Source organism: Hyposmocoma kahamanoa, unplaced genomic scaffold (genome assembly GCF_003589595.1).
Source record: "Hyposmocoma kahamanoa isolate Upper Pololo Valley unplaced genomic scaffold, ASM358959v1 202, whole genome shotgun sequence".
NCBI lineage: Eukaryota > Metazoa > Arthropoda > Insecta > Lepidoptera > Cosmopterigidae > Hyposmocoma > Hyposmocoma kahamanoa.
In genome coordinates, this window is record NW_020653726.1 from 5,740,590 (window position 1) to 5,767,412 (window position 26,823).

The following is a 26,823-nucleotide window of genomic DNA, read 5'->3' on the forward strand; positions in this document are numbered from 1 at the left end:
TCGTATAAGAAGCTTTACGGAGGACAGGAGACATTTTCGACGAAAGCCTAACTCTAAATCTGAGATGATGAGTTATAGTTCACAACTATGTTGGCATCTGCTTAAGAATCTCGTGATTGATTATGGCAAACTGTCTTTTTCACCCAACTACAGCGAAGTGATAAATAAGAGTAGTAATTTAAGAGACTTTAAGTAGATGACGTCGATTGCATGTTCACGTTCATTTGTACTAATGACAATCAATTAAGCAGGCTTTTAAGAATTGTTACCTATTGGATTTGATTAGTTGTGACTGCAAGAGTATGAAGACATCCAGTAAATAAATGAGAATAACAAAATGGTTTCAAAACTGAAATCACTACTAGAGAATAATTATAATAATTATAAGAAACTAGTGGAGTAATTTCACAAAAAATAATTGAATATCAATTCAATAAAAATTTTATTAATACAGTGAATAGCGACATCTCTCGCCAGGACTGGTAGCTGTAAAGGTACTAACTGGGTGATAAATATGTCATAGATTTCTCATAGATGGCGCTACGACTAAAAAGTCGTTGAAAAACCAAATACAAAGACACGACGCAAGCACATAGAGGAATTCGTAAGGTCCGTTGGTTCGGTCCGTGGCTTAGTTGGTATAGCGTCTGGCACGGTATGCAAGAAGACGTCGGTTCGAATCCGACCGGACCGAAGGAATTTTTTCTGAGTGTTCGATCTTTGTATTAATAATTATAACAAACTAGTGGAGAAATTTCACAAAAAATAATTGAATATCAATTCAATAAAAATTTAATCACTACTACAGAGTTCAAAACAGTGAGTAGCTTATTTACGTTGTACATACATATAAAAGTTCGGCCTTCGACTGCCGATGATGAAGCTTGTTTCGTACTATTTAGTAGTCGAGATGTAGTCTTTTAAACTAATATTTTATTCAAGAAGCTTACTTATATCTAATGTGTTTCCAATATCTCGGGAGTCTGTTTATGAATGACAATGACATAATAAAATGTAAATAAAATATTAGTAAATATGTATTGTTATTTGCAGTTTGTGTGTATGGGGGGTACACCGAAGCGCATGCAGGAATTCGCGTTCACCATCATGCAAGAGATAGGCCACAAGCTGCCCTGCGGCACCACGCTCCATGACATCAGCCAGTTCTCTTATCGATATTCCATGTACAAAGTTGGACCCGTGCTTTCCATTAGTGTAAGTATCATAACATTACCGGTTCTGTATTTCACAAATGTCTTTGGTTAATTTGATAGATCAGTTTGATTGTCGAATTTGAAAAAGTCTTCTACATAAAATGTAAACATTCGTGGTGCCAAGTTGTTGTTGTCGAGGAATAAAATTACTGTTCAGTAAAAGAATGTTCGCCCACCACTAAGATACATACCTACCTATGTAATAAAAATGTATCTACGACACATGTAGCTCAAGTTATAGCGTGCGATTTCATCTTTTTGGCCGGATCAATAGGGTAACACGGACAATTACAAATCCATACAATGAGGTCAAAGGTGCGCAATCGAATTTGTATGAAAAACACTTTTCACGGTGTATTAAGTTTTTTATATAGGTATACTGATCAATAAAAATCAAAAGTAGATGTTGGACAAATATCTATTAGACACTTCTACACATCAATCAATCAATCAGCCTATTGCAGTCCACTGCTAGACATAAGCCTCCCCAAGTGTACGCATCCAACGCTACCCGCCACTTTCTTCAGATCGTCGGTCCATCTTGCAGGGGGATGTTCTTCGTTACGTTTGCCGAAACGTGGTGTCCACTCGAGAACCCGTCTGCTCCATCGCTCATCGGTTCTCTGCCAGATGTGGCCTGCCTACTGCCACTTCAGCATGCTACATTTCTGGACGATGTCCACAACTTTAGTCTTATGCCGATGATAACTTCGTTCCGAACTTTGTTCCTTAACGAGCAGCATAGACGTTTCCATAGCTCGCTGAGCGACGTGTAGTCTGTGAGCCAGTTTGACCGCCATATTCCACGTCTCGGCTCCGTGAGTCATGACCGGTAGGACGCATTGGTTGTAAACCCTGGTCTTTAGGCACTGTGTGAGTGGTGACGAGAAGACATGACGCAGTTTCCCAAATGCTGCCCAGCCCAGCTGCAGTCTCCTAGCTATTTGCGCTCGAAGTTGTCTCTGCCTAGTTGCAGGCTTTGCCCGATGTATAGATTTCTACACATAAAAATACTGAAACACTTTATGATCACGTGTTGTTACGTATCAATCAGAGAGAACTCTATTCGAGATGGATGTAATGGATGTAATCACTCGAGTATAACAGAAACAATTGCACTTGCCCTTTGTTTACACAGATTACAAACGCTCCTTGACCTTATTGGTACAGTGTTTTAAGTCGATTATTGCATTCTGACGCGAGACATCAGCTGACAAACATATTTATAATGCAATTGTTTTTTTTGTTTGTATTGTACAATACAGTCTATTGTATACAAAATTTCGTGGGCGATGAAATGTTATATAAATACATAAATTACGGTGGAAATTTAATGTCTTTTTGAATAAGTTGACAATAGCGCAAAAAAAATGTAGTGTTATCAAGTCAGCCTATCAAGATTCTTGATAGACTCGATCACAATATGATTAAATTCATTGCTTTAAATGATTGTTCAATCTTCATTAAAATAGTTGCATCAATCATGCTTGAAAGGCTCAGATGGAAATAAGTTACATTATCTAAACAACACTTTGTTTATTTCAATCACATTTCTTTCCCAGTAGGTATAGTTACATAAATAGACAATCGAGTGAGTGAGATGCGTGAGTGGAAGGCCACTCACGAATAACATAAATTATTCTACTTGTCAAAATTACATCTCTCTCTATAATAAGGCTGAGATTTATAAAATGAGCTTTGAGTACGACTAAGCAAAGATAGCAAGCTAAGAAAGTTTTTCGTATGTACTAAATTAACTTTGATTAAAACTGTTTAAGTAGTAGTAATTTTAACTATTTAAGTTTAAGCAAGAAAATAAATGAAACTGAGTTTACTCCGTGAATTCTTGCTTAAACTTTGGTAAAGTTGTTTTAGTAAATACGACTACCTTGCTTAGCTCGCCACTTTTGTTTAGGCGAAATCAAAGTTCGTTTTGTAAATCTCAGCTTTAGAAAACACGAGAACTATTCCTAACAAATGTTACAATTACGAGTGCTTATTATTATCACGCATTGACTGAACATTCTCAATTGAGACAAGTTAACGGGTGTCGTTTTGTTGCGCTATATGGTTCTGAAGTACATTTCCATGCCATGTGACTCGACACGTGCTGTTGAGTAGAAATTGGTTCACTCTGGTTTGTATTTAATATCTATTAAAAAAACATAAGAAACTTTTGTCACTAAATCTATCACGTACATAATGTCTTCGAATGCATACAAGATAGACGGACGTCCACTCGCTTTATTGTTGTTCCTTATTAACTATTAATTCTTTGGAAATTAAACTTTATTTGTTTTATTCAAACAAACCAACTTTTCTGGCTCTCTGACACTGTTACGTTGGCTTGTTTGTAAAAACAAATACACACAATTTACCTAGATCCGGAAATAATACTTTCAATTCCAATGTAGGTATACCAATTGCGGAAACCTAACAACTCGATACTTACTATTATAAAAGAAAAACACGTCTTCAAACGTGTTTTTGATTTAAAATGGTACTTACGTCCATTTATGACCTCCGTTTTTTACTTGATTCTTTCCTTTGTAAAACTATTTTTTATTATTTAACTTAATTTTCAATTCCGTATCTACATTTTGTATCTACATTAGGCTTTACGATTTTGTGAAGTACGTGAGGAACACTTTAAGTTTCCGGAATGAATAAGAAAAAATACTTTAAATGGTCAGAAATTGTTTTCAGAAACATTCTCCGTTAGCGTTAATGCACTTTTTCATACGAATGAACCAATTTTGAAAACATTTATGCCACTCCTCCGTGACAATCTCTGAAACATATTTTTCATACTCTTTGATAGCCTCTTTAGGTGATGAAAATCGTTGACCGCGTAACTGGTTCTTAATTTTTGGAAAGAAATAAAAGTTGCAAGGTGCCAGGTCGGGATTGTACGCGAGATGGCTCATAAGGTCAACGTTGTTTACCTTCAAAAATTTATTTGTCTGTCTGGCCGTGTGAGATCTGGCATTATCGTGATGCAAGATGATAAGGCGTTTACGGTTATTTTTACGGAGTTTGTCAATAACTTCCGGCCAACAAATGGACATGTATCAATCACTATTCACGGTACAACGATTCTCCAAAGCAACAGTAGCCACGTGTCCAGTTTTATTAAAATAAGAAGCAATAATCCGCTTAGAGGCACTTTGCACGCGCGCCACTTTGGTTGGTTTCGGCTCATCTCGAAAGACCCATACGCGCGATTGCCGCTTTATTTTGGGATCGTTACTATAAATCCATGTTTCGTCACCTGTTACTATATACCACACCAAATTTGACGCCCCTTCGTTGAATCTGGTAAGCATGGCATTCCACCAAGTGACGCGATCCGTTTTTTGAGCCTCAATCAAATTGTGTGGGATCCACCGAGAGCATAGCTTTTTCACACCCAAATGTTTGTGTAGTCTTTATTGTATTTTACTCATACCTATGCCTAATGCCCGAATTTTATGGTATGTCACATGCCTGTCTGTTTTGATCATACGGCGCACAGAATCAATGTTTTTGTTGTTCCCAGCAGTGGACGGGCGACTATCATGAAATTCGTCACTGAGATTCACACGATTGTGTTTGAACTCTGCAAACCATCTATAAATAGTCGTCTTGCATTGCGATTCATCGCCAACGGCAGTTTGAAGCTGAGCGAAGCTCCGCTGAGCTGTTCAATTACGCTTAAAGCCGTCGAAAATCATACTACGAAAATTTTAATAAAAAATATAAATAAAATTTTCATGAATTAAATCCATGGTGATGTAGACAACCAATTTCTAAAATGACGCCACAATGTAAAAACAAGTGACAGTCAGATGAAACAGACTGTATTCTACAGCCAAAGAGTTCCATTTTCAAATGTATTTTAAAAAAAATATTGTTTATGTAAGTGGCCAGTTCCGGAAACTTATAGTGCGCCCTATGTATTATGTCAGTCTGCTGCCGCTACGAGGTTGAACTCTTTAAGGAAACCACTGTGTGGTGGTATTGGCCAAGTATCGTGAATCTAAATAATTTCATAAATAATATAAAGTTATTTGTTGCGCAATTCATCAAATATGTATACAAGTTATAGAGTGAAAATCGAAAACCAAAATTAATCAATATTCAGCACGTGATTGATCGTGTGTGTTGAATGCTACGGGGATATTTGGCGAATATCGTTGATAAGAACCTAATTCGATTCTAGTTTGTTTTGGAATAATTAAACGATCTATTTTTGCTACAGTATTTCTAATTTACGAGGTGTTATTGGGCGATTGTGTAAAAAGTTTTCTTCCATTTATGAGCTATTCATCGTAGAAGCGGGTAGGGAGAGGACCTTACACATCTTAGAATTAGTTTTGCGAATTTTTTGTCATGATAGAATTTCGTGATAGAAATGATAGAATTTCGTGTCATGTAGGTTTCATAAAAAAAATAGATTTGATCGCGATTCATTAATATGACGTGCTATACATAGCACACGAAACCAAATGTTCTCGTAACTAAAAAAATTGTGAAATTGAGAAAACACGATTTGAAATTTCAAAAAAAATACTGAATGGATATTACTGCGAATAATGTGATTATTTATATTTATACATAATATTTAGTTATCCATTTATAAACGGGAATATAAACTTAATGGTTTCATTCGGTAAATTTTTGAACTTTCGTTTCGAAAATGTAATCGGGTTTTCTCAATTCCACAATTTTTGAGTCACGACGTATTTGCTTTATGTGCAACATTATATTGGTCCTAAATTTTCAAATTACTCTTTAATCAAAACACATGATTTCGTACAAAAGATAACGTAATAGTACATTATTGCAGAAGCCGGAAAGTAAGGGATTGCTGGACGAGTAAGAGTTAATAGTGAAATAGTAAAAGACTAAAGAGAGAAAGATATATAATAGAAAAAGTAAAAAAATATTAATTAACATAAAAATTTATACAATACAATTGCTAAAAGAAAAGGTTATTTGTAAGTGTTTTTCCAGGCACTTTAATAATAGTCTGTTAATCTTCTAATGATATGTTTGAACTTAGAATCATAACGCATAGAATGATAGTTTCATAAAAAACGAACTGTCACAAGTGAGGTAAAAATCAAATTCATGTAGGCGTAAGCAACTTGTATTTACGCTCGTCGGCACGCACACAAATATACAAATAACGATGCCATGGGATAACATTTCCCTCAAAAGTGGGGAAATTGTATCTTGCTTAACTCATCGTTAAGTTAGAGGTGCCTACAGATCTGCTCGATTTTGTCGATCGACAATGCCGATCAGGTGCCTACAGATATGCTCGATTTTGTCGATCGTTACTGTTGATCGACAACGTCAAGTGATAGGAATTTTCAAAAATTTATTTTTGGTAATCCTTATGGAAATGGCATTTATATCTGAATACACGAAGGCGAACACGACTTTTCTCATTTCTAAATCCAAGATGGCGGACACGTCTTATCAAATAAATGCAATATGGGAATCGTTTTCAAGGTATTCGAGGTGCTCATCACGAATATGGCATTTATTTCTAAATCCAAGATGGCGGACGACTTTTGAAATAAATGCAATATGGGTATCATTTTCGAAGTATTTGGGGGTGCTCATTACGAATATGGCACTCATTTCTAAATCCAAGATGGCGGGCACGATTTTTCATATAATGGCAAGTTGGGGATCGTTTTCGAGGTATTTGGGGGTGCTCATTAGGAATATAGCACTTATTTCTAAATCCAAGATGGCGGACATGACTTTTCAAATAATAGCAAGTTGGGTGTTGTTTTCAAGGTATTTGGGGCTGCTCATTCCGAATATAGCACATGTTTCTAAATCCAAGATGACGAAGAATTAGAAGAAGAAGAATTAGAAGTCTTGTCCGCCATCTTGTATTCAGATATACATGCCATTTCCTTATGGTTTACCAAAAATACATTTTTGAAAACTTTTGTCAACCATCTTGAATTTTGAAATTAATGCTACATTCGTAATAAGCACTCGAAAACGTGTCTAATTCTCAATCGTTACTGTCGATCGACAATGTCGAGCAAATCTGTAGGCACCTTATTAAATACTACCTAATTTTTATTTAACTCATATATGAACAAAAACCTACAAGCGAGTTTAAGTGCGACTATCGAATTTGAATATATAAATAGCCTGATATTATCTGTGGGTATGTTTACATGAAAAGTACACGATAACAATAAAGAACCTGAACCTGAAAGTTATTTATACACGATTTTGGAGAACTGACGATGACTTTTTAGTCAGTGTTAGTTCCCTGAAATAATTTTAGTTAAGAACTTTTGAGTCTGGGCAAGACAATTTTTTTAAATGTTTGTATGATGAACAAGCATAATGATTTTTCACATGAAACTAATGAAGGCAAATACTAAATATATTTCGTAAAAATAGCTAACGTAAATTCCCTACAATGTTGTTGCGGCGGTGTACATTTGTAGAAATTTTGCAACCGTCGCGATATTGCCTATTCTCAAAAAATTACGTAATATAATTATTTTGAAACAGAATAGCAAAATGGGGAGAAAAAACCCGGTACTTTGCAACATTTTCGTATCTTGTTGCAACGAAATTAATTTTCTGTTTTAGTGAATATTTACATAAAAATACAAGTTATAATACGTAATATAATACGTAGTAATAGTAATAATAAATAATACGTTACTTCATAAAATAGTAAATAATACGTTACTTCCTTGTGGAATGTGATGTTAGTGTCTATTTTATGTTTGTCTGATCTATTTTTAAACGCAATTACCGCACATTTCGTCATTTTTTTTTACAAAAATTTTTAAGCTGTTCGCGGTGCAACTTGACCTTGAGCACTGACAGCCCGGTCACTCGTGTAGGCCCATAGGGCCCCCTACAATTTGCCTCACTTAGCGTGTGCGGGCTAGGTTTCTATGCGTTATTATTCTAAGTGTTTGAATGTGTATCTATTACTATATTTTCGTTACCGCTCTTCTCAATAGCACTCATTTTCGCGACCAAAATACACGAAATAGACGAAAAACAAAAGAATACCAAAACACTTTAGTTTAAATGTTACCGCGATTTTCTTTTTTTTAAGTAAGCGGTACAGGTAGGTATTTTTAATTTTCGTAGTTATAAACACTGGGCATTTGGCTGTATGAGTTTTTTATCTGCCTGTTTAAATAGTTCATTAATAGTATATAGATTTAAAAGTTTATACCTACAAGAGGACAGTAATGGATTTTCATACTTACTTTGCAGGGAAGAAGTCGCATGGTCCATAAATAATAAAGTTTCCGTGTTCATTTTTTGAAAGTAATGCAAACATTTCCAAGCATGTTTGAAAAAAAAAAGTTTTCCATAATACTATTTTCTAGAGTAGGAATGCCAAATTCCCTGGCGTGAAATAAGCAGTATTGCATTTTATAATAACGCCAGTTTGGCCCGCTTCCACTATAGGCCGCTGTCTCTTTATTTATTCACATCTATGTCCGCTTTTTGAGCACACATGCTCTCATTGGGATAACACGAATTATGTAAAGAGAGACCAAAACTCACCTTAGGCCTTAATTCAGTAAACTACAAAGATTTTTTGTAATATTGGCTTAGAACTACCACAGTTTGCTCGGTAGTTATTTAACCATTTTGTTCTTTATTATTAGATACAGGCGTCATTTATTGATCATTTGATCAATGATTAATAACTTTTAGTAGTATGGTACTCTAAATGCCATAATACGACGTTATGCAATATATGTAACTACTAGGTCTCTCGCTACATTTCCGCGTCCTGGAAAGACAATGCGCAATGGAAACAAACTTTCTAGACTTTTTCAAAAGTAGATTCCTATATTATAGGCTAGGTCTTATAGTCTTGGTATTCAGACAGTTAAAACAGAATAATTTTAATTAAGTTTTCTATTAACTCTTACAAAATCTCGAAATCCTTTTCCTTTAGGTTTATAAAAAAAAGTATTTAATTTCTGCCGTAAAATTAATATTTAATATCATATTATAATCAATTGCTCCTAATGCCTACATGCAATTTTAATTAGTCTATTAAAAAAAATTATAATATAAAAATGTCCCCAACATCATTCCCTGACTATGTCCCAAGTTCCATAATCAAACACATTCTGTGCTTCAAATCAACACATTTAACAAAACTAACCTTTAAATATTAAACATTCGATCAAATAAAATATGTTTTTGCAAAATTATAGCTATCCACGATTAAAACACAATAAATAAGTTTAAAAAATTTATTATTATTCGTGTCCCAACCAAAAAAAATCATTCCCTCACACTTTTACCTTCACTCGATTTGTGAACGCATTTTTAATCTTTATGAATGTGTGCATTTTGTAAGTTATTAAAAGTGAACATCTCAAAAGTAAGTTCATATCGCTATTTTTTCTTAGTTTATTTTGTTTTTGTCATTCCCTCACCCTCAAATGTTCTGACTGCTCTATACATTTTCTTAAAAGTTATTTATTTTGGCAACCACTATATCATCAAAAACTATTTACATAACTACTACGACATTGACAAAAAATAAATACAAATTCTTCCTACAAATTTTCATAAATATCGGAAGCACAAATTGAATCGAACTGCCTATAAAATTACAAGTTATTTATTCATTTTCTTATTGTACCTACCTACATTTGATTAAGTTTCGATCTTCAGTTTCCACAGTTGATAATAAACTCCACTGTATAGTGTTTGCCAGTTTGTTATGACTGTTAGTATTCAGTAAATTTTTAATGTTTTTTAATTAACCTTCTAAGGCCCCGTGTATATCAAAACATACATAATATGTGCAGAAGTGATTCAGATCCAGACAATATTATTCCTCATGATGACGTAAATATCAAGTCTCTCTCTCTCATCTTAGCGTTGTCCCGGTTGCGTCCTCAGCAGGGTTGCTGCGGAGCCCGGGGTCCGCTTTCCTACTTTTTCTCCTCCACGTAAATATCAAGTGTACATTATAATTAAAAAAAATAAAGAATTTATTATTATTTTATTATTATTTATTATTAATTATAAAATATCGCATTAAAATTTAGCGCTATAAATTCTATATGACCATAGAGTATCTAGAAAAATACGTTTTTCATACAAATACTTGCTACCTTGGGTATTAGGAGGTTAAGTGACTTAAGTGTCCAATCTCGATGTTCCCGAGACTGAAAACAGTCTCGAGTCTCGAAATTTTCGAGACCTAGAATCTCGGAATGAAATAACCACTGTATACAGAAACGGTGTTTAGGGTAGGAGTAAGGAAGTCATGTACGAGCCTATGTCCTAACTGCTATGGATGATATTATTGTTATGATTACTTGCTAAAGTTAACGCTGTGCTACTTTCAGCATGGCATGGGTATCCCATCAGTGGGTATCCTGCTCCACGAGGTGATAAAGCTGATGTACCACGCGAGGGTCCAAGACCCGGTATTCTTCCGCATCGGCACGTGCGGTGGCATCGGGTATGAGGGTGGCACTGTCGTTATTTCTGATGAGGCCGTTGACGGAGCGCTGAAAAATGCTCTGGAGTTGGTGAGTTATTGCATTTTTTATTTTATTGAATATCATAATGTTTTTAACACTGTGATTATTTATGTATTGGTGAAAATACTCCACTAGTTTGTTATTATTATTGTTGCAAAGATCGAACAACACAAAGAAATATTCCTTCGATCTGACTAGACTTGAACCAAAGTCTTGCCACACCGGGCCATCATTCTTGCCATCTGACATTTTTTTTGTGGGGAAATCCTCCTATAATTCTATTCTAGAATTCTACAGGCTAAAACCCCATGGTGGCCTTCTCGGGTGCTCTAGTGGGCGGAATGCGGGATCGACTTTGCGCACCGCTTTGCAACCTCCCCAGCACATGAGATGAGCTACGTCCTCCCCCTCCCCCTTCTCACGACGAAGCGGGCCACACCGCCCCGTCGGCCTTCTCGTAGCTGCCAAACTTACTGGCGAATGAAGGCCGCGGCCGCGAAGGTACGCCGTCGCCGAGCAGGATCGGCCGTCGCCGAGCAGGATCGGCCCTCTCCCGATCACGCTCGGCAATCTCTTTTTGAAGCATCACCGCTTCACAGAAGGAGACCCTGTCGCATGGGACTCTTGATCCGTCAGCATAGCCGCTATTAGCCATCTGACCTACAACCGACTCTGACCCGGCTCGAGTCCAGGCACATCTAAGGATTTTTTTTTTGTGTTCGAACTTTGTATTAATAATAATCCAAACTAGAATTATAAATGCGAAAGTAACTTTGTCTGTTACGTTTTCACGCCTAAACCGCTGAACCAAATTTGATGAATTTGGGTATAGAGATAGATGGGAGCTGGACCTAGGAGAAGGACATACTTTTTGTCACAAAAATAAATCTTAACGGTGAAGTAGGGGTTGAAAGTTTATATGGAGAACCAATAATTTCTCAAGTAGTACAGTAGGTTACTCGAAGTACTTATTCTACCCAGACGAAGTTGCGGGCACCAGCTAGTAAGTGTATACATACCTGCAAAACTATGGTGAAGACTTAACTTATAGGAATGTGTGTAACCGTCATATACATTACATATTTGCTTGAACTGTAGTGGAATCCTCGCGGTACTGAATATATACTCAGACTAGGACTGAGCGTTATTTTCCGAAAGCGTTTCAAGAAACTCTTTCAATGTAACGAGAAAACGCTTTCATGTAGGTTTCAGAAACGGTCACTAAAGAAACGACATTTTAAGAAAACGAAACGGACTCGCACTGCAAGTCATGTATGTATGTAGTTATTTGTCAATGGCGTTACGTTCTTCAAACATGTTACGTTACTTGTGTGCGACTGGATAGAAAACAGTTCATTCGTTCGTGATTCGTTCCAATCATGCGTTACAGAAAAAAAGACTTTATTATGTTAACTTAGGTTACATTTTATAAAGTAAAGTCCCAAAAACAGAAACTGTTACGCTACCGTTCGAAATCGTTTCACTGTATCTTTGTAAAATAGATCTTATGCTAGATGCATTCAGTTGATATTTCTATGACAAATTAGACCGCCTAAAGTACGTTTCTTTTTAGAAAATAACCGTTTCGTTTCGTTTTTCAATAAAGACGTTATAACCCAGCTTTAACTCAGACACACATAAAGGTTTTTTTATGGTACTAAGTGCACAAAGATCTGAGGAGCACTGCCACTGTGCCTGTCACCCTGAGACTTAAGTTGACAAGTCACTTCAAAACCGGAACGCAATAATGTTCACATTACTGCTTGGAGGCAGAAATAGGTAGGGTGGCAGTACTTCTCTGGACGAACTTTTCACAAGGAGCTCTATTGCTACTCAAAGGTACAAATAATGGACACTGTTTTAAGTTTTAAATGTGAACGTTACGTAAATGATAAGGTAGTTTGTACATCTCTAGATGTGGCCCACTGTTGTAGTGATCAATCAAACGACGATTTTGTCGAAATTTACTGCAGATCTTGCGCTTATTATGGCCACAAAGAGAGTTATTAAATAGAGATAGCGTATTTGAACTAATGATAATGAAATGTATCAGTAGATGAATGAACCTTGGTTATACACTTCAACGAACTACTGAAAGTCAAACATAGGCCTCAGTGAATAAATGAAACTTAGTCAAATAGGTACAGTAGGTATGCGTCATATAAAGTTGATATTATGATAAGGAGACTAAAAACTGCGACAGAAATAGCCATTTCTTAGAAACACCAAGTAAATACTGTGGTTTAGACTTTCCAACATTTTGCTTCTACGAATGTTGTTTTTCCAAAACCGTTTTTGTGGTAATACATACGTAGAACCATGTGTTTGCAATTTGTGTGCGTTATGTTTATTTTAATTATTTTACTGAAATTAACATGGTCGATGTTAGAAAAACAGTGTGTTTATTATATTTTTGTAGTCCACATAAATTAATACGTGATAAGAACGATTTGATTAGATCAACACGCGTTGCGGAGCCTCGAGTCACGTGGCGTATTAGGGTGAAGCCAGACGAGCGTAATCTTGTCAATTGAGAATCGCGTTTTTTGAGTTGCTATGTTTACGCTGCCTTTGGTTTCACAAAATGACGCAAAATGAGAGTTGTCTGCCGACTCCCGGGCGCAATACAAACATTTATTGCCCACTGGCAGTACTTTACAAATTGATCTGAATATTCACATAAACTTTTATTTTATGAAACTGCCCATTCTTTGATATTTCCATATTGTGAAGGTGTCCCTAGCTTTCTTTCCTTATTGTATTTAGTAGGAGTAGAGCTCCTTGTGAAAGAGTTCGTCCAGGCAAGTACTGCCACCTTACCTATTTCTGCCGCCAAGCAGTAATGTCAGCGTTATTGTTTTCCGGGTTTGAAGGGTAACATTACAGGCATATGGGACTTGTCAACTTATGCCTCAGGCTGACGGGCACTGTGACAGTGCCCCTCAGATCTTTGCGATTTAAAGCTCTGAATGGCACTGCAACTGTTATGGACAGGCGTGCACATTACTATTGAGCGTACAACTTGTTCGTCTCGTCCCTTGATGTTATAAAAAAAGTCTAACATCGTCTAATGGTCCATTACATTATATAACACAAATACCCCGTCCGTACAAACCCTTAAAAGCAACTTTCTTTCTTACTTCCCATCATGGTGAAAGAATTTGCCAATCGGCGTAAGTACCCAGGATGCGCCGGGAACAACAGGAAAGGAATGCTTCGACGTGTGTGGTGGCTCCGTACATGCACCCCACACTGCAACAAATACACTCCCTAAGCAACTGAATAGAATACGTTCGTCTGGGGTCCCAACCGAATTTAGTTACGTATGTAGTTTACTACGAGACTTAAAAAACGCAATTCCCAATTCACAAAATTACGCTCGTCTGTTCTCACAATAACGTTCTTACTACCAAAGTCATCGCTATCAAATAACAAATAATATGTATAAACAAACCTGTTGTAAGTTTCAATTTTGATTTTTAGTACCTATTGAGAAATCCTAGTGCCTAGAGCCTAGTGCTCTTTAGGCTGGAAATTTATGATTATATTCTTTTATATCTGTCTTTAAGCAATTAACAGTTTTCTACGTCTTTTTTGATACAGAGGTCAAAGTTTGTGATGAATATATTTTCAGTAAACAATATGGTTATGATAACTTATTATCTTTAGGTACCTAATTACCAACATTTTTGTTATTTTATTTTACATAATAATGTAAATAAAAAAGTAATATAATTGTACAGGTATTGGTTATTTTAATACATATAAATGCAATTGCAATTCGCAAAATTCTTTTCAATTTTCTTCAATACCTGCTATCTTATGTCTTGCGTTTGTTCCTTGTGTATCGCATCACTACGAGGCATCCTGAGTTGTTGATTGTTCGACTCTCGGCTGAAGAAACCCGGTATTCTTCGGTATTCTCACATTGATTTGAAAATGGAAGCATTTCCATTAATATGGATTTTCGGAAAGCAACGTATTATCCATATATTTAGTAGTATTATCATACCCATAGATACAGAAAAAAAAGGTCATACCACATTGATAACAAATTTTTCCAGACGGTTCTGGGTAAGACTGTGCAGCGACCGGCAAAGCTTGACCGAAGACTCGCGCGCGAGCTCAAAAGCCTCACTGACCCTGAGGATCCATATGACACGATCATCGGGAAAACTATGTGCACTTATGACTTTTATGAAGGTACGTGAGAGAATTAACTCAATTTATCAATGTAACGTAAGCACAAGTTTGGGTCTTCAAGTCTTCTTGAAATGAAAGCAATCTGTATGAATATGCTTAAGTTTTATTTAGCAATAACAAATCTATTATGTTTTCCGTTTTGCCTTCTTTATGATGATTAAAAATCATTAATACATATATGCTGTAGGACATAGTTTCCCAAAGTGGTCCCAACTGGACCCCAGTGGGCGCTGAAGAGTCCTAGAGGGTCGGTAGGAGCCTCGGAGGCAATTGGGGGTTAATGCTGTCCAGGGGGTGCCACCGCATTTGAAAAAAACAAACCTGAATTATTATTAATCTATATAAACTGCACTACTTACATGTATAATTCTTTTCCTTGTAATTTTTTGTGTTAATATAAAAAATACGTGTTTTCAATTTTTTTTTGTTGTGGTGGGTTGGAATTTTTTTATCTTGCCAAAAAAATTGTGAACCTATGCTGTAGAAGATTCAAGAATAATACCCTCTTATGACCCAGAACTTTATATCAACGGGTTTCTAGAATGGCCGCTATTCTTAAATAATTACCAAACTCAGCAGTAAGATTGTTTAAAAATAACTAGAGAATATCTAAAATACAAGGCCGAGGTACCGTACAGGCCCATGTTATGACGTGATTATTTTAAACAATAAAAAGCTCTTTTTTTTTTTGCACAATAAAATTAAGCTCATTTAATTGCCTCCGTGGTCGAACGGTTACCATGCCGGATTGCCAGGCAGAGGTCGTTGGTTGGATTCCCGGGCCGGGAGAAATATTTTATGGCCTACATTTATTTCTCTCGTGAATTTGGGTGTAATTTGTAGTTGTCTATGTGTGTGTCCATGGCATCCGCGACACAGGGTTTTCCTAGTGCGGGGCTATGTTGAGTGTGTGCGTTATTATTATTATTATTGTCATTGCAACTGCGTAATAAGACAAAAAATATTTTTTTTTTTGTTAAGGCCATCATTCTAAAAGCAGCGATATGCATGCACGAATTCATTCTAATTGATAATTGTTCCGTTGATATTTTCGTACTGGCTGATCCTCATACTTCATAACATCATCAAATATTCCATAAATTCTACACATGTAGCGTGACCAATTAAAACTATAAAAATAACTTTCGAACTACTCACCTAATAATCAATAACACTTACAGGTCAAGGACGTTTGGACGGGGCGTTCTGCGACTTCACAGAGAACGATAAAATGGAATATTTGGAGAGCATCCATAAGTCTGGAGTGGTTAACATTGAGATGGAGTCTTTATCTTTTGCTGCACTTACGCACCATGCTGGTATTAAAGCTGCCGTCATTTGTGTGACTCTCTTGGATCGCCTTAAGGGTGATCAGGTAATATTTAACTTATGTTGAAATGATAGGTTTGCCAACTTGATAATTCATAAAAAGTTATAGTTGTATAAGCTTGACACTTAGACTTAAATCCAACTCTATGCCGCTTACGATAAAAACGGTCAAAAGTACAAAATGTCAAGCTTGACGTGTTCTTAACTATACATAAGACAAAAGTACCACAAAGGAAACAACACAGTTTACGTATCTCTGATAATACGAGATTTCAATATGAAACAAAGATTATTTAACTTTGACTTTGAGATATATATTAAAGTACCAATTGTGATTTTAAGAAAATACTGCATGTTGTTTTGAATAAGCCTGAGAATGATATTGCTGATAAAAAATCAGCAATACAGGTGAAGAAAAGCAAAGAGATGAACATTATTGGGTTATAACTATTTCAGGTATTAGCACCTAAGGAGGTGTTGGACGAGTGGCAAACGCGTCCAACGAAGCTGGTTTGCCGTCATATTAAGAGGTAACACTGAAGTAAAACTCTTTCTACAATTATAATCACAGCTAGTAGCAGTAGAGCTCCTTGTGAAAGAGTTCGTCCAGGGAAGTACTGTCACCTTACTTATTTCTGCCGCAAAGCAGTAATGTGAGCATTATTGCGTCCGGTTTTGAAGGGTAAGGGTGCTGGTGTAACTACAAGCAGATGGATTTGAGATTGAAATATACATACTTATGTACCTACACATTTGTATACAAAATTTCGGGCCCTTTGCAGGTCTCCTGGTCGTGGCTGACTGTCAACAGGTTTAAATAAAGAAATACACCCGATTTAGATTCATTTGTATAATTGACATTTTTTGTGAAACAATTCCTGTAATTTTTATTGATTAATACAAAGATCGAACACATAGAAAAACTTTTCCGACCAGACCCATCTGGTTGAAGTCCCAACTTGAACCCACGACCATACTCCACCGTAGTATTGCTATTACCAACGGAGCTACGGGTCAAGTTATTGAGTTATCGAAATTTTCCTACGTGTTTTTGTTAAAAATCTTTGTACTGGATTTTTCGGCACTCTGCTCCGCTAGTGACAACTAGCGAGAGATTTTAGAACCTTCTTCACCGCAGCCAGCACCTTTACAGGTACTTCGACTGACGTAGATGTCGCTTTTAGATCAAATGTATTAGGTATTGAGATAGTTTCATTTCCTATGTGTAACAGTCGCGTAAACCTAGAACTCGATATGTAAATTGATGTAAATTTCAAAACTGCACTTCAATTAATTACTTTTATTTAATTCGTAGGTACCTGCAGATGAAGGGTCGTCTGTCACTGGATGGGCACGGCTCTATAGCAGTAAAGAGCCCTCGACGCTTCAAGCTCGTGCAGCAGGAATCCGAGACCTACGATTAATGTATAACCGACATACTGCACTCGATACTAGCGAAGTACACTGCGCCTTCTAAAAGCTTGAACGCAAAATGTAAAAAAAAGATAAGGAATATTCTGTCAGTCAATCCACCATTTTTTATTGTACGCAAACGCTGATATATACGGTCTAGTATAATTTGTGAAGGCGAGTTGCCTTCTCTGATGGAATATTCTTTATTAAAGTTCTGACAACTGCGACGGGGCTTAATATTACGCTAATCATTCACTGATTATCAAATAACACTATGATGTCGCTGCCTTTCAAGAATAGTAACTCAAGCCAAAATAATATTTTTTTTATTTATAACACGTATTCTCAAACCTTTTTCGTTTTTGTTTATTAAAAACGTCGGACCGGCCTTCGGCTAATATAATCACGTAACGTTGGACAAGTATTCGATTAATATCATCTTCCTGACGAATTAGCTGTTTTTGAGACAGGGCGCTATTCTAGAAAGCCATCGACCATAGTATAATGACCAAATATAGTAACTGCATACAAACGTAGCAGCGCGGCTGCTACGTGTGAATGTCGATCGTGCTCCGTGTACGGACGCACACATTCGCCTAATAGCTAAAGGCGCGTGAGACGCGAGTTACATCGCAAGATTATGCGTCTTTTTTATATGTAAAAATAAGTGCGCATTTGGCCTCCATCTCCCCTGATGGGAAGTGACGATGAGGTCGACTGTCACCTTTTTTCACTGTCGCCTTTAGGTCGGTCCTAGTTGGGTCCAAGTTATAGCGTTCGGGGAACAAGTCCGCAGGCAGGTATCAATTCCACTTCCTAGCCGCTTGCCGTATGAATGTGGAAGCGAAACGCTTCCTTCCTGGAAATATCCACAACATAGGGTTGAACCCCAGCCCACATCTAGTCCCCCGATGATGGAAAGGGGAAGTCGAAATCAAATCGTGCGATTCCATCGCACACTCTACGTGATATATCCTGTAGAATACCGATAAGCAGGCAACTTTCAGGTGTTCAAGGCTCTGCAGCTTCGCCTCTACCAACTCCGAGTCACATATAAACTTCTTGGCAATCTTGTCGATTGGATCCAAGGTGGCCAATTGGTATTTAGCAGAGCCGGCAGCAGTACAACATACACGACCGGATTTGTGCTTGGTATAGCTAAAGCAACTGTCCCGACGTCTGTACACGGCACGCGATGGGCGCGCACACAAATAAGCCACGCTTGCATGCTACGTTTGTATGGAGTTACCATACTTGTCTCGTTATACTATGTATATAAACAATGGATTTCGCTAAAAATGAGGTCGCCATTTCATCCGCTCATCTATTACTGGCGACGGGTCATAAAATAGTAGATAGCTTTAATATTGATGGTAGAGATCAGGAATATAATCAGTTATTAATCTAATGCAACTGATTGTTCGCACTGCCATACTCACATCGTGTGATACCATTATTGTTATTTCCCGTGATGTTAAAGCCAAACTTAAATTTTACATCAGTGAAAACCTTTATTTATTTATTTTGTAAACCCCTCGACACAAAAGATTAGCAAGTCCAATTGAGCTAGGCTATGTAATCTCCAAGGGCTTGAAACATTCAAACCTTTTTCAATAACGTACGCTCTTAATGGAATGAGAAATTCGTTTGAAAACAAATGAAAGGGCACTTTAAAAGTTCATTATAGTAAGACAGAATTATTGCAACCTTAATATCGATACCTCCAATGAACGCTACGCCAACTTAATTTTTTAACCTGTTTTTTTTATAATTATTAATACAAAGATCGAACACTCAGAAAAAATTCCTTAGATCCGGTCGGATTCGAACCGACGTCTTCTTGCATATCGCTACACCGACTAAGCCACGGAACGAACCAACGGACCTCACAAATTTTTTCTATGTGCTTGAGTCGTGTCTTTGTATTTGGTTTGTCAACGACTTTTTAGTCTGTTTTTTTTTGTTTTTTGTGTCTTTTTTTTTTTTCACAAAATTCGTTGTTTTTTTCGAATTTTGTTCTTAATTTCTTTTTTTTTCACAAAATTAGTAAAGCATAATATTAGTAAATAAATATGGCTGTTTACAAATCTAACAGAAAATGACCAAAACTTAAAGCTTAGGCGTAGTGTTCATTGGAGATATCGACATAATAACTCAATCAGACAATGTATGAAGGATTTATACATTGTCTGATTGTGTTATAGCTTCTATCTATCCGAACTCAACGTTTTTTCTGTTAGAGAGCTATTCGAAATATGATTCTATGGTATAGCCGTTTTAAATCGTACTTGTAATTCGTACTCGTGTGTCGGAGGTTTTATATATTTTTTAAATTTGGAGGTTTATATAATTATAAATTGCGTATTATTACGATGACGTCGCATTTGTGTGCGTGTAAGGTTATAAGGTAGACGACGAAAGCTATTTAGATATTAATATAACTATAATGTTAAATGTTATAATATTATTGCAATTTATAATATAAATTTCCGTCGAATCAACGACCAAAATTAAGATGCTATTCGAGAACCTTAGGTCAGTAATAATTTAATTCTATTCTAACCTATATCTATTTGACCTAACCTATTCTAATTTCAATCCAATTCTTAAATTTACATATCGTATCGTAATCGAAATAATTGGAACATATCCATAAATTTTGCTGAAAGTACCCATAAATATATGGATTTATTTTGTGGAGTGCATTAATGCTCACAGGCAATAAAATTATATAATTAACTGAATAAAGCATTTGCTTTATTCCAGCAACAGTCTCTGTTGCTGGTCTGGAATGTTATTGATATAACTATTTATATTGTATCGAATTTACGTACCAAATAAATTATTCCTTTTGGATAAAACTTTAACAAAGTTGTAAAAAAATTTGAATAAGTAACATCTCATGATTTTTATGAATTGGTACATTATAGAGCGATGCCGATATCAGCAACAGTCGCGTATAAAGTCATTTATACATATATGTGCAAAAGCTATATCAAGTTAAAGTTTACCCTCGTTATTAGCTATTTTTTATTCACGTTTGTAAACATTTATTATGAAATATGACAATTCTAGTGTCAGCATTTCATGGCCAAAAACAAACGTGTATAATGTTATCAAAGGTTAGTTAAAAACAATCTTGTCAGAATTCATTGTAGCTGCGCAACATCATATTGTATCTTCGATAATAAAAACGACAAAATTCGCAAAAACCGATACCGAAACTAAAAACCGACCTCAAGAGTTTACATGTATTTGCCAAGTTTTATTGAAATCAGTTACAGGAAGGTACGCGAAACAGGATTCATTCGCTAGTGGCTAACCTTAGAGGTGGAATATTTTTTTCACATTTAAATGGGACCACTACTGAGGTACCCTTTTTCCAACAAAAAAGAGTCATCAAAATCGGTTCACATATGGAGTTATCGCGTCACATACATACATAATTTACATTCTAATTGAGAACCTCTTCCTTTTTTTAAGTCGATTAAAAACTTACGCGGCACCAGCCCAATACCATTTGTCTGGTGCCTAAATTTGACTAAATTGTTTTTCAGAATATAGAAATATGTTATTTTAATTTTGGAATTTTTTAAAAATCTGTCAGTTTGTTACTCAAAAATGTAACTCTCGTATTGCGAAATTTTATTATTGAGTGTTTGATATGTTTATTTAATAATTTTACGTTATCATTGGACGGTTATTTTATTATTATTATTATTAACTTTATTGACAACTTTATATAGATCTATTAACGCAACTGTTCTTGAAACTTTATACCCTCAATACTTAATATCAAAACATCCTTTTGTCCAAAATTGTTCGATCTTTGCTGAAAATTTACCGATTAATATTTAGTATCTATTTATTCCAATATTATTTATATACTTATTACTAATGTATTAACTATCACAATAACTTAAGAAATTTATTGCAACATTATATAAAATAAATTAAGGCCGTAGGTTAAGACATAATTATTATGTTTACGAGTTTTATAAATTATGTTATATTGCAAATTTTAGCAAACTTGTGATAAAGGCAGTAGTTCGTAAATATAAGGATCACGCTAAATTATCGACTTGTTGGATACCTTATCCGTTTTAATAAGAATTATAGTAAATGTTTAAATTTACAGTACCTACACATGTAAATCAATTTCATTTTGCCAATTTGGAACTTGGCTTGAGTGGAAAAATGAGACTATTTTAACAGCTACTTTGTCTTTATTACTATTACAATGTCACAGGCAATGAATAATTTCTCGGTAATGTTCAAAGACAAGAGCCGTCAACTAAACTTGAAACAGTCTCAATCCATTATTTGTCTTGCGACATTCTACTGTTTTATAACTGGTTGATTTTATTGCTGTCGTTATGTCGCAAGCTAATCTTAATATCATAACGCAAAAACGCTCTATTTTTACTGGGTACAATAGGGTAAAAGTTGAGTGGGTGTAATTTCCGCTCATCTTGTCTCTAAGCTTAACACCAGCGATACCTAAATGGTCGGATATTCGGATGCTTCTATGCTTATACTTCACTTGCAACTGAGCATTGTTATCGAAATATGGAAGCGGCTTATTACATATTTTTTCTTTTTTTAAACCCCGAAATGACAATATGTCACGACTTTTATACTTGAAATACTTAAGATTTTGGCTTACTATGAATCTTACAGCTCTAATGATGAACAGGAACAGGACGTTGTGATGGTTTCAGCTGGTTTCGGCAAGTTTCGGTAAAAAATTATTAAAACTAGTTTCAACAATTCTCACTTTTTGATATAAGATACAAGTCAATTTAAACGTTACGTAAAATTACAAATAACATTTTAAACGTTTATTTTTGTTTTCGATACAATGTTAGCGACCAACTGTAGGTAAATAAGCATCCGACGACCAGTGATGACAGCCCAATTTTTCATTCTGGCAGACTCCTGATTATCATGAATTCATGAGGCGTTAGGTAATGAAACAAGGGAATAATAATAAAGGATTTTTCTTTCGAGAAGATGACTCCGAATTTTTAAATCGTAATTTAGTTAGAAACGATTGATTAAAATTTAAGTTAAACAATGAACTCTTGCAGAAGAAACAATGACAAAAGTATACCAAAAAGTAGATAAGTTAGTGCGATTTCATGTGCTTCCACGTGTGGTAATTGTTGGTGATTGAATACACAGAGTGTTATCAAATTATTGCTTTTGATGTTAACGCATTTCTTGTTATCACAAAAACATGTTATTACTGTTGATATGATTGTTTTGTTTCATAATTAGCGGTCGGATATTCGGTTGCTTTCACATTTAAAGTTCACAATTTTCCATGAATTGCTATGAAAGTATATTATTAAAATATATTTTTTCTTTTAAATCCCGGGATCTGGAAGGACGAGATATTTTACGCTTTCTAGATTTTGGCTCACTATAAACCTTAAAGGTCTGATGATGACAACCGTCAGGAATATGACAACTGGATGTGAATTGGGTGCTGAAGCACTATGACAGCTGCTAGCTGGAAATGTCAACTTTAAACTTAAAGTTAAAAGTGTCAGTCATTCATCGTGACATTCACATATTTTCGTGGAATAACTGCTACTAGTTTGCTATAATTATTAATATAAAGATCGAACACAAAGAAAAATAGTCGGGGCGAAGGAATTTTTCTTTGTGTTTAATCTTTGTATTAATAAAATTATAATGATGGTACCATGGTTTCGGCAAAAAAAAAATCAAGACTACAAAACTTTATTCTTTTTGATTAATGAATATAATATAATAAAATTTTTGATTGCCTGAAGTTTTCACATTTTTCACTTTTAATATGTGATTAAAATTAAATTAAATGTTAAATAAAATTATAAAATAACATGACGCTTAAAACGTCTAATTTCCTTCAGTTTTATACTTATTAATTTCAGGTAAATAAGTATCCGATTATCCGACCACTATTTATAATCACGTCAGTATGAATGTATTTATTGTATTTGAAATTAATGGTTAAGATACACGAATCTGTAAGTAATGTTACATACTAAGGTAAATTCTAAAGGTTCTCGTAATCGCAGAAAAATTAAAACCGCTTGGTTATTGCTCTCATTAATGCAGAACTTCGCGTTTGGTTATTTTTAATGAAGTAAGTATACTTGTAGAATAATTATATATACTTGAAGCGTGGCTTCTTGAATAGCTTATTTCGACCAATGTATGGTTGCTTCCAGCCGTAACACTGCGTCATCAGGGCATTCACACTTAAACTACTATAATATAAGTTTGTTGTGGCGAGCGAATCAAGAGTCAGATCGAAGCGACAAAAGCTATTTGTGGCGTCACACTGTAGTGACGTATTAAAGCTGCTAAGGAACGTTTTGTTAAGAAAGCACCGAGTATCATGCTCTTAAATTGACCCATTTAATATGTGTGGTACACGGATTGAAACTGACGATTTTCACACATTATTTGATTTTCAATTCGGGACTTAATTGTGTATAAAAAAATATTTTTCACCTCACTAGTTCGGAAAGGCTTTCTTTCTCATTAGAAATTTGCGCGCAAAAGCGTTTTTTGCACGCTAGCGTGGAAAAGGTTTTTGAAATTCGAAGTTGACGACGAACTGTGGTGCACCTAACTTTTTCTTTCGATGAGGAAAAAAGATAATGACACGTTCAATTACGTTACCTATTTATGTAATATAAATCCGTTGGTATATTTTACTCTTATTATTGTTGACATTAAATTGTCAATGATAACTAATTGTTTTTATTAAATAATTTTAATTCGTCGAAGAACTAAAATAATTTCTATAATGACTTAATCACACAAAATAAAAGTACAAGCAAGACTAAAAATTTATGAGGTATAAATTCAGAACCTATTCGAAGATAACTTTCTTTCACCTCGCTTTAGTGAGGTGAAAAGTTGTGTGTTTTGCTCAGCAGCAAAGTTACTTAGCGTCTCGTGCCTTGAAACCCTCACTACGCTCAGGAATCTTAGCCTCCTTCGCTTGCTCAGGTGTCAATACAAGCACTCGCGTCAAACAACAACTTTGCAGCGTTGCATAACAAGTAACTATTGTTTACCTCGACGTTTAGGACGTATTGCAACGTATATCGAAGGGATTCCCTAAACAAAAGTTTCTTATACACGATTAAGTCCCGAATTTAAAATCAAATAGAATCTCTGTGGTGTTAGTTAATATATCGAAAACGAACTCCATTGTGAGATCTTAATTAACTATGAATACAGATTGTTGATCTCGGTACCAATATTTTAAACTATTATACACATATTATTGTATATTGTGTTGTGAGTTTTTGAACGTTTTTTCGAATAAGGAATGTAGTTATTTGATTATTCCTTTCATATTCAAAATAGGCAAAAGCTTTTAACCTTTAAAAAGGGTGTTCAAATTTGTTACATAGGCATCTTCTTGCTAAGCATGTCCCAACTCGACTTCACCTCGTTACATTCCATCTGGTGAGATTGTTGTCAAGGGTTTTCCTAAATAAAAATGGAATAGTATTTTAAGTATATAAAATTAATAGTTCAAAATATCATGTTTTAGCCTCGTTATTATTACTAACCTTGAACTACATTTATATGCTAACTAAATTAGTTATATTATATTGGATGTTGATATTTAGTATTGGATGATCGATACTATAAACTTAGAATATACACTTACACCAGTTGTTGTTTAGAATAAGGCTGCATGGACGACCTAGATGTAAGTACACATGTTACTCTTATTTCAAACGAACATGTGTTGGAATAAATAAGTTTTCTTTCGGATTTCGTTTGTAATTGTGCATCTATAATTATATATTTTTTATAAAAGCAAACCGACCTCGAAAGGTGTGGAATTACATCTATGTGCCAAGTTTTATTGCAATTGGTTAACGGGGCAAATACGATGAATCGGATTCGTTCTGTAGTTGCCACCCTTACAGGTGGAATATTTTATTCAAATGTAAATGGGATCAATACTGAGGTACCATATTTCAAAACAAAAAAAAAATCATCAAGATTGGTTCACAAATGTCTACTATCGCGAACATACAAAAAAATACAGTCAAATTGAGTCCTCCTCGTTTTTTTCTAGTCGGTTAAACGTGGTAACACTTTTGAACTTAAGAATCACTTAAGAGTCGATACAACCTCAAATGGCTTTGGTTGATTCCTCAAAGCCATGAATGTGTTAAATGAATCACTAAAAAAATATATGTAGTAAAATTGAGGGTATTCACTGATTACTCTATATATACAGGGTGTAAATTTGAGTAAAAACGGTACTAGAAGAGTATCCATGTCTAGAACTTACTCAAGTCCTTCTTCAGGATGGGCTTAGTGAAACAGATGATCCAATAGAAATAAATTAAACTTCATCTCCGCCACCCACATCATCATCGCAACCAGCACGTGCAACGTATGCCAGCTTTGCTGCAGGAAAACGTATCTGCTCCACTACAACTGTTGAAGTTGGACACAGTCAACGGTCAACCAAGACTATTAGAACTCCTACCAGGCCATCTAGAAGAATGGTAGTTTTTTCTGATAAAATAGGCGAAGGACTAGGCCACCACCTAAGTAACCACTTAACCGCTCACGCGATACATGCAGCCGTAGACGCATACCACACCTAGAGGTGCCGGTGATGATTTTATACCGATTTATCGGATATCGAAGTTATAACAGGTAAAAGAACTAATATTAATTGCTATTTCGGTAACTACTCTAGCAAATCATAAAGTTTTTAATGCCTGGGTCTGTCATTTAAAAAGAATAAACAACTTCAAAAATACGTCACGACAATCGTGTGTGTTATTATTGTTTGGGCTGGTGATTTAGGTGTTTATTTATTAAAAACATACCGTAAGTAGCGTTTTTTAAGTTTACCCTGAAAATAAATGTTTATAAACTATACTTTAAGGAGTAATTCCATGGTAAACGTTAGAACCACTCAAACGGAATATTATCATATTTATCCAAGTACACCAAAAATTTAATTAGTGCTTTTTAAGTGCAGGATTTGCGGTGTATTACTGCATTTTATTTGAGATGTTTTTGTTGGTAGTACGGAGGGTATTTATTTAGCAATGCAGAATAATAATTTTTATTTATAAAAACTTGTATTTAAACTGAATGCTTTTCTAATT

At 35.3% G+C, this 26,823-nt stretch overlaps 1 protein-coding gene across 2 annotated transcripts in view; it reads left to right on the forward strand.

Moving 5' to 3' along the window:
* The window catches only part of LOC113226845 (uridine phosphorylase 1), a 33,120-nt gene extending 13,731 nt beyond the window's left edge, over positions 1-19,389 (forward strand). For both annotated transcript variants that reach the window (XM_026459623.1, XM_026459621.1), the window contains 6 exons: positions 1,054-1,215; positions 10,586-10,771; positions 14,788-14,926; positions 16,108-16,301; positions 16,712-16,785; positions 17,571-19,389. In XM_026459623.1, coding sequence (XP_026315408.1) covers positions 1,054-1,215; positions 10,586-10,771; positions 14,788-14,926; positions 16,108-16,301; positions 16,712-16,785; positions 17,571-17,679 — 864 coding nt within the window. In that variant the 3' untranslated portion in view covers positions 17,680-19,389. The remainder of the gene's footprint in view (positions 1-1,053; positions 1,216-10,585; positions 10,772-14,787; positions 14,927-16,107; positions 16,302-16,711; positions 16,786-17,570) is intronic.
* Positions 19,390-26,823: the final 7,434 nt, after the last annotated feature.